This window comes from Diplotaxodon limnothrissa, linkage group LG19 (assembly GCF_057381915.1).
Source record: "Diplotaxodon limnothrissa isolate DT_005_m linkage group LG19, D_limnothrissa_male_GT1.1, whole genome shotgun sequence".
Lineage (NCBI taxonomy): Eukaryota > Metazoa > Chordata > Actinopteri > Cichliformes > Cichlidae > Diplotaxodon > Diplotaxodon limnothrissa.
Window position 1 is genome coordinate 13,203,282 of NC_140614.1, and position 14,348 is coordinate 13,217,629.

Genomic DNA, 14,348 nt, shown 5'->3' on the forward strand with positions numbered 1-14,348 from the left:
TTTTTTTAAGTGTTAAATTCTTTATTCAGCAGGCTTTTTTTCCCCTTCAGGTCTGCCTACCTGATCACTTTTCCTTAAAGTGTTTCAGAGGTCTTACTGTGGGTACTGTCCTCTTACAAGTCTTCAGTGTATTTTACACCCTTTGACACTGAAACTTGTCTTACTTCTGATCTCGATCACATCATGTTATTTAACTCTGCTGGAAACTTGAGGCACTTTAAGTAAGATTTTGTTGAATAAGCCTTTTGTGAATTGATCAAATCCACCTCTTAAAATGGTCAGTGCCACAAAGCTCCTACAGCTCCACCTTAATGCTCCTACAGCTCCACCTTGATTAAAACAAAACATCTTAAATGTCTTCCTCCATTGTATATAAATTTTATATCCCTAAACTTACTGATTATCTTCAGTATGACATGAAAACATGGCAGATATTCAACATTGTACCAGGGTCCCACTATACGCTTCTATTGGAAAATTACGTTTTTATATACACTTGTACATGTGTGAATACACACATCTGGCATTGTATTAGTTAACTCTTTCTAATACCAGGTTGGGCCCTCTTTAACCTTGAGAACTGTTTTAATTCTGCAAGGCACAGATTCAAGGTGCAGGGAGCATTCCTCAGAGATTTTGGTCCATATCAACATGATAGCATCGCACAGCTGCTGCAGATGTGAATCTCCTGCTCCACCACATCCCAAAGGTGCTCAAGTGTGCTGAGATCTGGTGACTATGGAGGCCATTTGAGTGAACTCATCGTCGTGTTCAGAAACTGTTTGTGCAACACATTGTGTCCCAAATTTCAAATCAAAGGGGTGTGCGTGGCTAACAACAATAGTCAGTTGGTACTGAGGGGTCCAAAGTGTGCTAATAAAGTATCGCCCAACACCTGTGCACTACCAGCAGCAGCATGAACTGGCATAATGGATCTTTCATGTTGCCCACTCTAATTGTTAGCCAGCTATGCAAATGTGGCAGAAGAAACGGATATTCATCAGACCGGGCAATATTTTTACAATCTTTTATTGTACAATTTTGCTGAGTCTGTTCAAATTGTAGTCCGAGTTTCATGTTCTCAGCTGACACCTGGCGTGGTCTGCTGCTGTAGCCCGTCTGCTTCAAGGCTCAACATGTTGTGCTGCATTCAGCTCTTCTGCATATCTTGGTTTGAATGAGTGGTTACGTTAGTTACAGTTACTCCCATCAGCTCAGCCGTTGTACTCTGACTTCTGGCAGGAAGACGAGGCATTTTCTTTGAGAACTACTGCTCACTATATTTTCTCTGTTCACTGTAAACTTTAGAGATGGTTTGTGGGAAAATCTCAGCAGATCAACAGTTTCTGAAACACTCTGACCAGCCCGTCTGACACCAACAACCACCCCACGTTCAAAGTTACTTAAATCACCTTTCTCCTCCTTTCTAATGCTCAGTTTGAACTTCAGCAGGTTTTCTTGATCATGTCCACACACATGTCCTAAATGCATCAAGTTACAGTGGTCCCTCGCTATAACGCGGTTCACCTTTCGCGGCCTCGCGGTTTCTGGGATTTTTTTTTGGTGCAATTTTGCAGGTTTTTCTTTTTTGTTTTTTTTTCTTACAGCGCATTGTGTTCTGACTCCTGATTGGCTGTAGACCATTGTCAATCAACCCCGTGCCATGTCTCCTGTACAGTACAGAATGTGTTCAGCTTGTCAAATCTTTGATCGCTAGCAATGCAACTTTGAAGTGCTGCACTGTATGTTTGTAAGTTTTCTCACCCACAAACACAACAATGCTGACGAGAATCATGCCACCTGCGGGTGTCTTTGGTTTCATTCTATAATACTGGACTTATTTTTCTACGAATGTTTGAACTTTGAGTGTTTAAACAAGAGAGAAAAGTGAAAATGTTCATGCCTGTCTGGGAAAAGTGTACAAAGTGTGTAGTGGGGGGGGGTTTACAGCCTTAACACATCCAATTGTTAAAAAAATAAAGTTGGCTACTTCGCCGATTTCACCTATCGCGGGTTATTTTTGGAACGCAACTCCCGCGATAAACGAGGGACCAATGTACATGTGATTGGATGATTAGAGATAGAGAGATAGATATAGAGAGATATAGATATAGATATATATATAGATAAACTGCTTTTAGCTTTTGCTTAGCAATTGAAAAGATGTATCTGATTTAGTGGCTAGCTAGTGTGTTATGTTGTTGTTTTTTTTTAACTGACGGTACAGTTCCTCTTCACTTTTCAATTCTTGTTTGTTTGTTTTTTGTTTTTGTTTTTAAAGTTTGGGAACAAAGCAGTGGCGCAGGTAGCCTGTGACGTCTTTCAGCTGCTCATCTCTCACTGGGAGCATCTCCAGAGGTTGGAGCCCACATTCCCAAAGAAAATTATTGAGGTAAAACAGACACAAACGTCTGGTTTGCTATCCTCGTGGGAACATCCCATTGACATAATGCTTTCTCTAGCTGCTTACCCTAACCATCAGAAATGAATGCCTAAACCCAACCATAACCCAATGGTAATGTAAAAATGCCTTCAAACGTATGGGGACCATGATTTTGGTCCCCAGAAGTTTAGTAAACTTCAAATTTTTGGTCCCCACTAAGATATGAACACACACACACACACACACACACACACACACACACACACACACACACACACACACACACACACATTGATGTAACCCATGTAAATGTGTTTCACATCCAATAAGAGAAATTCCTTTGAAATAACTTTTAGCATTTAAATGCAAACGTTACACAAATTGTCGCTCGCTCATGTGCACAGTCCTCATCCTGTGGTTTCGTCTCCGTTTTAGCATTCAGCCCTGACTCAGATGATGAATGGGAGTGTGTCATCCAATTATCTTTCTCCTTGTTTTGTCCCAATACAGATCTTTGTGGCCACAATAGCCTTTTTGTTGCCGAGCGCAGAGCACTCAACGGTGGAAGCGGACAAAAAGGTACATGTTGGAAAGGATGGGACATGAAATGGCTGAGATCTAAAGGCTCTTGATCTATCATGTTGGAATGGTGCATTTGCAGAGGAATGTTTCTACTGAAGTGATTTGTTTTCTCTTCGACCTCGTTCTCCACTGCGTCTTTGATGCTCTCACCTGTTATCCGCTGCCACTCTTTTTTTTTTTTTTTTTCTTTTTTTTTGCTTTGTTAATAATATATCTTTTATTTGTTAGTGTGTGACTGAAATAAATTAGGAACTTCTCTCTCATTTCTCACACTGTAGTTGATGGTATCGCTTCTGCTTTGCCTGTTGGACTGGTGCATGGCTGTTCCCTTGAGTCTGCTGCTTGAGCCTATCACCATGCCGTCACTGGAGGACCACACAGCCCACAAGGCCCCGCTGCTGGACTACATCTACAGAGTGGGTGTCATCAGTGGCAGCCTGGAATAGAGCCACCTTTTACCGATTCATATTCATAGTCTTCTGAACCACACGCAGCTTTTGCAAACAGACACAGCAACTTAAGCTTTGACATCTCCACCCCCACCCCGCCACATGGGCTTGCCACTTTAATTAGACTCACCTCTACCATGACCTTTTGACTATGCATCATTTAACATTATTGTAGCACAAAGGCGTAGAAGTGTCCACAGCAGCTTACACTCGTGACTGGCATTTAGCATATGTACGAAACCCTGACAACTGTTAGGAAACTTCAGGAGTGTTTGTTTCAAGCATGCAAAATATTCCGTATTGGATCTGCTCCTCTGTTTTTGTCCCTCAAACTCTTTATTTTATGGTCTGACCCTGAGGATGAGGGCCAAGCTTCGGGCCCAAATGAATGAGGTATTATTCATTCCCTCCTGTCTGGGCAGATGCGGTCAACAGCAGATCTTTGTAAGGATGTCACCCCTGATAAGAAATGGTCCAATTATTCAAACGGGACCCTTTGTCCACTTGATAAGCTCAGGCTATAAATGCTTGTCCTGGAGATTTGAATGGAATATGTCTTAATATGAGAGAGACTGCAGCTGCTATGAAAGCAAAGACAATTAAGCATGATTGGTTGTCTATCAGTGCACAAAAAGCACAGTCCCTCTGGCTTTCATTCAAGGTGTGATGATATTAATGTGATATCAACGCTGAAATCTATATGTTTCCACTGTCACATTGGCTGCTAATTATTCTGTATACCAGGCAGAGAATAGAAAACATCTTCCCTTTATTCCATCACTACCCACGTTCCCTGACAGGTTGTTTCATGCCTCATTTTCCTTTAATTACAAATTTATATTTAACGCTCAAGCGCCCAAGCTATTTTAGTGACCACAATTTTTCCCCCATCCTGGCTCCATTTTCTGTTTAGATTTTCTAAAATATTCTAATCAATTTAATTATATAGTTTTTATTCAGACATCGGTTAGCAGAGATTCGCTGGAAAGTCTTGCAATGTAGTGATTAGAAGTGGAAAATTAATATAAATGTACAAAAAAAGACATATTTCCACTGTCTTTGTCACAACAGCAGAGCAAAAACTGCTAAAAGTTTATAGAAAAATTTCTTATGACTGAAAGCATCACAGCTACACATTTAAAAATACGACTTGAGTCATAAATGACTCCACTTGGGCACTTAACAATGTGTCCTTTGCCGACCAATCAAATGCAAGCAGAGACCATGTTTACAGCTAATGAATGGCTTCCATGCTTCCTGGGATGCAGACAAAAGTGAAAAAAGTTGGTACGGTTGACTAACGGCGAGCACATAGCTGTAAAAAGCAACATTGCACTAGACCATGTCGGTTCACTGGAGATCTGCTCAGGCTTCTCCATCTGCTCCCTGTGCCTGCCTCAGCAGCCAGCTGCACCGCGTGTGTGTGTGCGTGCAAGAGAGACAGCAAAGATAGGTACATCCGTGTTTTATTATTTGATTTATTTGTGTACATAGTGTGCTCACATCTCCATGCACCATGTGCCCTTCTAACTACTGTGTTACCTTCCAGGAACTGTTGCTATGCAAATTGCAGTCAATTTGTTGTCAAGCACAGTCGTGGGTTTGCCCCCCCCCCCTTTCTACATCTCCACAGAGGAAGTTCTTTGGGGCTTTGGTGTAGCAGCTGTTTGGTTCACATCTTTTCAGCATCAAGCCTCAAATCCCTCCCCCTACGCACCCAGAGGTCTGCTTGATGGAATCATCCACATACTGTCTACATTGCCCCACACAATACTGTTTCACATGGCAGGGCCAGCGTCTCACAGCCAAGTGTGTGTGCGCTGAATGGGATTAGCCTTTGCATGGCTTTACCCAAGTTGCTCCACTCTGAATAAGAGGCGCCCTCCTCTACATGCATTAGGCATATGTTCTACCCCCTTACCTTTGCTCAGATTATACACTATACAGGTGTGTTTGTCTGTGTACTCGGATATGTATATGTGGCTAAGCATGCGTGTTTGTGGTGGGAGCTGAGCACAAGGATAAAGTCTTAATTAAATCAAACAGTGTAAACCTGTTCAGTGGCTGTAATCAACTGCCCCAGTGCGCCTTATCTAGCACTGCCAACGGATGCTCTGCCATCTGTTATGTAGATCGATACACTCACACATCACAGAAGAAATGGATTAGTGGCTATAAAGACCCTCTTTTCTTCCCTTTTCTCCCTCTCTCCCCCTTTTTGCCTTATGATGTAAATAGACCATATATTCCCCATTCACGTTCTCCTGCGTCGTGCACAGTCACGACAGACACTGCTGCATATTTTCTTACCAGACTTCAACCTTCTAGTACTATGAGTGAGTGGGGGGGAGGGTAAACATACATCGAATATCAATATTTAATAAAATGAATTAAAATCTGGGAATACTGTAAACAAGGTGGCTCGTCTTATTCACCAGCATCCTCAGATAACCTTAGCTAAGCAAATTTTTAATTAAATTGATTCAACTGAAAAACGTCCAACACTAGACACACTTCAGCGGGATTTATGGTCCAGCAGAGGAAAGTGTTCGCTGTCCGTTCCAGTCTGGGGACTGCCTGCAGAGAGCTCTGATGTCAAATGGAGGCGGTTTACAAAGTTTAGGGTACAGCCGGTCTGTGGGCCACTCTTACTTGTACTGCTGATGGTCCACTAGGCAGCTGCAGAGGAGAGCAAAGTTAAAACATGCAAAGAGCTGAAGTAAATCCAAGTGTTAAAAACAAGAGTCTCTACTGCAGCCACTGTCTGTGCTCCCATTCCCGGGAACTCTGCTGTCATTCTCCTCTATTCCAGCCCACTTGTCAACATTAAAAAGACACTTTTGTCAGCTGTGCTCAGTCAGGATCTTTGAGGACTGCACAGGAGCACATGTTGCATTTCCCTCTTCAAACTCAAATGTGTAGATGGACACATTAGCAGGACCATAAATTATGCTTTATCTTGACCAAGTTGTCTCCAAATTCAAAGCACGCTAATGGCTCAGTCACACGAGTGAAAGTAGGACAGCGACCTCCTTTTTCAGCAACCAATTGCAAGTTTTGGTGACTAAATGGTTGCCTGGAGTGAGGTTGGTGTTGCTCACACTCGCAAGTCATCTGATAGGAGGCAACCTTGTTGCAAACAGTTGCAGTCTGATTTAGACTGACCCCAATCACTACCATAAATCACTACACTGTTTATGTAGACAGATTGCTGACATGTTGCCATCAGTATGAATGAGTCAATGAGCAAAACTTAAGGAGTCTTGACTCAACTAACTGCCAGCTGCCTGTAATCTGGTTATACTGGATGTGATGGACCGAGCAGTGAAGGAAACTTAGGCACAGGTTAAAGTCCAAAAAAAAGATTTTTTATTTAACCCAAAAAACATAATTGGTTAACTCATGCAAAAAGAATCAAAATCTTGGGCCCATAAAAGAGGTCAAAATAACAAAACTCTACTCAAAGTTGACAACACAACTGATAACTCAAACTGACCTAACTTAATGAGACAAAGGGGAAACTTAAATAGTGGCTGATCAGCCCACAAAAACAGGAGAAGGGGTAAAACACACAAAACCTAACTAAACCAAACATAATGAACTCCAATTCCCCCCCATGGTCCCGAGTTATGGCATGAACCAATTTGTAGTCTTCCTTTAAAGCTCGCTCCGCCCCTTTTCCACCTCTTGGCTCCTTAATCAAGGGACTGGAACAGCTGCAACTAAGGTAACTCAGAAAACAAAAATTTAATCATACATAACAGTGTAAACTAAAATGTGCGCACTTATTTTAGAATGCAGTGTTATGTGGATATGTGAATGAATTCTAAACCAAAACCAGTTATTTATTGTCCTGTAAATAAATTCCTATATTTAAAGAAAGAAATGTGAATGCAATGTTACTTATAAGCCTCTGCACTAACATGGTGGGTATTACCACTGTGTGGCTGTAAGTGCAGCCATCACACTGGAGCAGGAAGGTTGCTGAGCACAAATGTAATAGTTAAATATCAATTTATGTTAAATGAGAACTTCTGTCTACGTAGATGGCAATAAATGTGATTTTCAGCAATCTGTTGCAGTTAATTGCTGAATTCTAAGAAATATAAAACTGTTGGCATGTAGTTGCCGACTGCAGTCTCTTATCTTATCTGATTAAAGAGGTATGACTGAAGTTTGACTTTGAGGACATAATTTGCAGTTTGAAAAAGGTGATTCCAGTAATGTTGTGAGTTAAATGTAGTAATATTATGGTATTGCGGGGTGTTTGGGGTGTCTCTACTAAGTACTGTAGCAAAACAACCCATGCATGCCAAATAATCACTACATTTTTGCTCTTCCGCTCTCGTTCCTCAGGTGCTGCACTGCTGTGTGGCTGGGTCCAACCTGCACACCCAGCAGAGCCACTATCTGCTCACCCTGTCTGACTTGTCCAGTGACTATGACCTCATGCTGGGTCAGGTTAAGCGTTGCGAGCCAACCCCGTCACAGACACCCACCATGGACTTAGGCAACCTACTCACTGTGGCTGAGGGTAAGGGCAGGAAAATGTCATTTCCTAAATCTGAATCTGTTTTGAGAAAGATCGCACTGCATAAAAAGGTTAAGTGTTAATTGTTATATAGTATGTGTTAGTATGTACATAGGTTTACATAGGAGGGTTAAAAGCCAGTTAGTACTTGATGCCAGCTGCTGCATCGTAATGTTTTGGATACTGCTGCCAGCTCTATATTTTATAGTTCCTACATTATAGCTCCCAGAATATGGAGCCAAACTCTCTACCCTGTCTGCCCCCACCCTCCCACCCCCACAAAAAAATCATCCAAAACAGGTTACAGGTAAAAGCAAACTCTAAGTAGGCCATCCATTTAGAGCCTCTCCATTAAATGTCAATATCTTATTAAAAGTATAAAAAGGAAATCAACCATCACAGGGAATGGAATGTTCACATTAGTACTCAGCCCTAAGAGAAGACCCATTATGGGGTTTAGATTTAAAAAAAAAAAATCTTTTTTGTGACCTTGTGATTCCATTAGGCAACATATTTCTCTTTCTCTCTCGCGTCCTCAACTTCTAAAAAGTCCTCAAAGTCCAAATACACAATGTGAATGTCTCCTGAAACAATGTGAGAAATTCAAACAGAAGCTTTTGTCTTGAAAATTTCATCACACCTCTGCTTTTGTTCAATTCTTTTTTTTTTTTTCTGGTGCACAGCTGCACAGCTGCACAGAGTCTTGGTTGAAATAACAAAACACTATCAAAAGGGCAAACCAAAGAGTGCCGGCCTAGTTATATTCATGCCCTCACCTCATATTGATCAAGTCACATCAAAGGGCCAGTGCATCTCTAATGCAGCTTGGCCTGCTTTCTAAAGAGCTTTCTCCACTTTGATGGGGGATGATGGTATTGATAGCACTGTCACAATGCAAGAGTGCATCTTCTTGTTTTTCCCACATCCCTGCAGAATAAAGCACGGCATGCCTTTCACTTGGGAGTAAAAACCTGTACATTTACATAAATGCAATCTGCAAAGTACAATTCTATTCAGAAGTCTGCAAAGATGGTGGTTCTCATTAGCACTTGGCCAGTCTCAATGGTTGTCCATTGTAAGAAGACTCAATGGGCTTTTCAAAGTTGTCTCTTATGATTAGATGCTACCTACTTAGAGGTGTGCTAGCTAAGCTATTGTGAGAAATGAATAAAGTAGCCCTATTAGTAATCATGAATCAGATTTGGGTTTGTGTAAAAGGAGCTAATAAAGAGTGTAACATGTCGACACACAAATGTGGAGCTTTTTAAATATTGTTAAAGTCTACATTGAACATATTATAAAAGACAGCCCTGAGTGCAGCTGTATTCTAAACCCATTGGTCATTTTTACTATTGATCATGTGTTACACTTGCTTGCTTGTATTTTTTTTTTTTCTCATCCTCCCATCCTTTTTCTCCCACCAGAAAAGCGTCGCCGAAACATGGAGCTGATCCCGCTGACGGCACGGATGGTCATGACACACCTTGTGAACCATTTGGGCCATCATCCCCTGAGCGGCGGCCCCGCTCTCCTCCACAGCCTCGTGAGCGAAAATCATGACAACCCATACGTGGAGTCGTCCGAGCTGTCCTCCGAGGTCTTCAAAAGCCCCAACCTGCAGCTTTTTGTCTTCAACGACAGCACGCTGGTGTCCTACCTGCAAATCCCTGCCGAGACTCCCACCGTTGGAGAGTCCCTGCACACTTCCTCCCAAGTACGCGTCATTGTCCGGGACATCTCGGGCAAGTACTCGTGGGATGGTGCCATCCTCTACTGCACCGCACATGAAGACTTTGATGTGGGAGCCTTTAAACCAGTTGACCCTTCCCTTTCTGCAGCCACTGCAGTCAGCCACAGCAGCAACCCGCCCCCCTCCCCAGTAGCAGGACCGCACAAGCGTCATTGCTCAGGCTCCGATTGCCTCTCAAACTCTTGCGAGGAGGATGAGTTTGATGTTCTCGATAAGCTTTTGGAGGACCTCGGACACAGCAGCCCAGAATGTCTTCCCCAGCCACGACTTAAGCTTAACCAGCCGGCCGCATCACCACACGGAATGAACCTAGAGCAAGAGAACGCCATCCTGGAAGCCATTCATCGTCAGACTCAGCAGGAGGAGGAGCAAGTGAGGAGGTGGGAGGCTGATGTAAGCTTTCGGGCTGACTGCCAGAGCGAACCGTCCCACCAGGAACCAAAAGCTCCTTTTTACTTCTGCCGGCTGCTGCTTAATGATCTTGGGATGAACTCTTGGGATCGCAGGTATTACAGACAGACTGCAAATAGCCTGCTCTTTACTGAAAGAAACAAATAGAGGAAAGTGGGGTTTTAAGAGAAGTCAGACAGGGGTCTGTTACTTATTGGTCACTAGTCTAAAAACAAACACACATTAAATGCAGGCAATCAGAGAGAAAGAACAAGACACATCCTCTTGTTAAGTCTGACACAAAGTCACTTTCTTCATCTTCAAAGTAACTCAGCTGTTGGCTTGTTACTCAAAGAGAGAGAGGATGAATTTAAAGGCACACTGGAGTCCGCAGTGTCTTAATCTCCTCTCCACAGGATAAGAGTGCCCAGCTGTTTTCACTAAGGTCTAGCTTGCAGAGCCTCATCTTTGCTGTTCTGCCCCGTAAATTAAAAGCTTACACCTCTTAATGGTGATGGTGTAACATGCACACTACAAGAGGAGGTTGTGGCTTGCACCTGTGCCTGTTTTTTTTGGTCCTTGGTCATCAGATCTGCAAAACACAACTTTGGTTTAACACTTATTTTCTTTGTGATGATTTAAGCCGCTGATGGCAGTTTTAGTTTCAGATTAAAATCCTCATGTCTAATCTAATCAAGACTTGTTGTTGTTCAACAGGAAAAGCTTCCATTTGCTGAAGAAAAACTCTAAACTCTTACGGGAACTGAAGAACTTGGACTCCAGGCAGTGGTAAAGTTCACTTGGGAGTTTTGTATCATCTTGTGATGATTTAGCACGTCATGATAAGCAGTGTTGTCTGTAATGTATTGTGTTTTCCTGATCGCCCATAAACATGTTTCTGAATGAGTGGAATTAACTCTTTGCATGTCCTGCGAGCCCTCCAGTTTTTCAAGACTGCAGTGCTCCCTTACTCCTCCATGAATTTGCTAATCTGTGCCAACTCCTGCTGAGCACAACCCTGGAAGTCTCCCTCCATCACTCTCTCCGTCCTGTTCTCATCGTTCTTACTGGACTCTCGTAGTCCGATCAATTAGTGCTCTACACATTGCTAATGACAGGAGGTTATAAAATAATGCCCTCAGAAGTGGACCGTTTTCTCCCAGACGGTAGACCTGGTTGGACAATAACAACCTGTGCGCAATCATGCAAAGTCTCCTAAATGCACTCCAGCACAATGTACTGCCATGGCAACAGGGAAAGTAGGATGGGGGGGCTTTGCTGCCATTCTTCTTCTTCTTTTTTTTTTTTTAACATGATGTTAAAGCTGATGGATAGATAGCAGACGGGTTTTTGGAGATAAACATTTTTTTCCCCCTCTGTGCTTGAGATTTTTATTCAGCAGTTCAATTACACAATTTACCTTGATAAGCGAGGTGTAATCCAAGCATTTCATCCAGAGTAGCTCAAGTAGTTAAAGGCTTTTCAAGTTGTGTTACAACTGTTAAACTGGTTAGTGTAGCTGTTGTTCTTTTAATGCTGGCTGCTTTTTATTTTTTGTTGTTGTTCTGTAGCCGAGAGACGCACAAGATTGCTGTGTTCTACATTGGAGAAGGCCAAGAAGACAAGTGCTCCATTTTGTCTAACAGCACAGGAAGCCAGGACTATGAAGACTTTGTATCTGGACTGGGATGGGAGGTGCAAACCACGACTTTAAATCAAATCTTTGCATTCATATTTGCACAAAGTTGTACAGCCTCACTCAGAAAAGAGTAACTTTTGCTTGTACATTTCAGGTGGACCTAGCCACGCACTGTGGCTTTATGGGCGGGCTCCAGAGGAATGGCAGCACAGGTCTAACGGCTCCTTATTATGCTACCTCCACTGTGGAAGTTATTTTCCACGTCTCAACGCGTATGCCATCTGATTCTGATGACTGCCTCACCAAAAAGGTTAAAAAAAAGCTCGTATTGACTATTCGCACATCTGGATTGTCTGTATTGAATTACTTGCACACCTTAAGTTCTAAGTGCATTAGAAAAAGAAGAATGTACTGCAGTGAAATGGCTACACAGCCATGCCTGCCCAGAGCAGTATGTTGTTGCAGCCTTCAGCTCTGTGTTAAGCTGTGATCAGGAGGTGTGACTCCAGAGTGTGGGCATTGATTAGTGACCCTGGCCAGGAAGGCCTGAGGAGTAGAGAATCGCAGGCGCGTGAGTGAAGAGAGGGCATGTGCTGCTGTGGTAATGACTATGATTCTGCTAGCCCCTGCCCCCCTCCCTGTGTGCTGTGACCAGGGCCTGGATTCAGCCATTAGCTCTCCCTGCTAGGGCAGGCGCCGGCCGGATGCCGGCAGGATCCTTTTATCCAATTCCTGCTGCCGCCACAGGAGCGATCGATTTGGTTCTGCAGTGGGATTCTGAGCTGTAGTGCAGCAGTAGCAGTTAGCAGAAAGAAATGAGCCGCAAGGCCCCTGCCCGTGCTGCCAATCTTCTCATACAGTACCCTGCTGAGGAGGGAAATTCATCAGACTCTCCTCATATCCAGCCACACTCCAGCCCTCAACAGACATCCCCCTCTCCATTTCACAAATAATCGCCTACTCATTCCAAACCCATCCTGGAACTGTGTTTAGTGGCCACGGAAATTAGTCTGAGGAAAGATTTTGTCTCGGTTTGTCCAGAGTGTGGCGCTGGAGGGGTGCCCGTGCCCAAAGCAGAGTGTGCTGCCACTCCGCTCTCATTCAGTTTCGCCGGGAACTTCTGTAATTGCTCGTGCTCACCTCGCACAGATCTCCACACCAGCTACAGGTCCAAGAGAAATTTGCAGGCTGGGCCGCTTGCGCCGATGTTTCAGAAAACGATGGGAAGGTAAAGAGAAGAGAAAGTGGTATGAAAAAATTGGAATGAGAAACAGGCTTTGTCTGTGTCTAAGTACGATGTTACTCTGTCAATTTAAAAATAACACTTTTAGTCCAGCAGTCATCCACTTTACTTGCTGTAACCATAGAGGCATACTGTAGGGGAGAGACGGATGGGGTAGCTCTCGCTGAGTAGATTGCCTGTTTGAAGCTGATGGAAGGGGGGGGAAAAGCTAAACCTAAAAGAAAAGACGGAAAACCATGAATTCCTCAATCCAATTGTGGGTTTTAAGGCACTGCAGGCTGTAGCAGCAGCAGCAGCAGCTGGCTTCAGTAATGCATTTATAGAAATGACCTGCAGGGTTGGGGTCAGGCCATGTAGACGATGTGGATGTGTGTGAAAGTGAGGGAGATGGACGGGTGCCTTAGCCGTCCCAGTTACCCTCGGGCGCTACGTCTTAACTAGGTTGCTGCAGGTTGTTTTCATTAGGATGCTCTTGTCTTCTGGATCCTTTGGGTGGCAGTTTCCATGTATGTGAACCCCACTGGTTGGGTGGAAGGTCAAGGTGGGCTAATTGGACAAGAGCCTTTGACTTGAATCACATTTTATTAAAGAAGTCTCAAACATTTGGATGTGATTAACAAGGGGATAAATGGGTTGGTGCAGAAGATGATTGACTAGAGCATAAGCATCCTCATTAAACTTGTCATTCAGCTAATCCAAATGCTACTATCTTAACCCAAATTAACATCCCACTGCTGATTGTCTGCAGCAAATGCATATTCAACATTTTCTCTGAAATTGTCCCAGTGACTGACCTGGCTGGTACCTGCTGATCCTTGGACAGACAGACTGAACTGGCGAGCTCCAGTAATCAGCATGCCGTGGATTTGTTTAAGATTAGCGTATTACCATAATTAAGGGCTTATAATAGAATGTGCTAATTGCATTTTTGGTGGCGAGGGCATGTTTCTTAATGGCTCATTAGGCCAACAGTACATTGGCAGATGTTTTCTTCTGAGTAGAGACTCACTTTTCAGTTTCTATGATACTCTGGAAAATGGAAGGACTGCTTGATTCGACATCACTGGACCACCAGCTAATAAATGATCTACACTTGTCATCAGAGAATGTAATGTTGCTACTCCCATCTATTTTACTTTGAAAAGGGGAAAGCTGTTTACCTTTTTTCTTCTTTTTTTTTTTTAAACTAGCATCAGTCAATTTCCTGTCATTTAAGCAAATCTTCTTGTCCTGCCCAGTTTCATTTGTGGTTGTGAACAGAGTGGAAATGGGAAGCAATTTAACCTCTGATGGGGTAGGTTAATTGGATTTGAATTATTTGGTTTTAAAATGCTCAATTTTGTCCATTTTATGTTTGCTATTTGAATTTGTAATGAAAAAG

The 14,348-nt window shown here is 43.1% G+C and overlaps 1 protein-coding gene across 3 annotated transcripts in view; it reads left to right on the forward strand.

The window, feature by feature from the left end:
* The window catches only part of ralgapa2 (Ral GTPase activating protein catalytic subunit alpha 2), a 96,111-nt gene that overhangs the window by 53,257 nt on the left and 28,506 nt on the right, over window positions 1-14,348 (forward strand). For all 3 annotated transcript variants that reach the window (XM_085343295.1, XM_085343293.1, XM_085343294.1), the window contains 8 exons: window positions 2,282-2,392; window positions 2,894-2,962; window positions 3,244-3,381; window positions 7,771-7,948; window positions 9,370-10,201; window positions 10,803-10,874; window positions 11,657-11,780; window positions 11,879-12,034. In XM_085343295.1, the coding sequence (XP_085199421.1) occupies window positions 2,282-2,392; window positions 2,894-2,962; window positions 3,244-3,381; window positions 7,771-7,948; window positions 9,370-10,201; window positions 10,803-10,874; window positions 11,657-11,780; window positions 11,879-12,034 (1,680 nt within the window). The remainder of the gene's footprint in view (window positions 1-2,281; window positions 2,393-2,893; window positions 2,963-3,243; window positions 3,382-7,770; window positions 7,949-9,369; window positions 10,202-10,802; window positions 10,875-11,656; window positions 11,781-11,878; window positions 12,035-14,348) is intronic.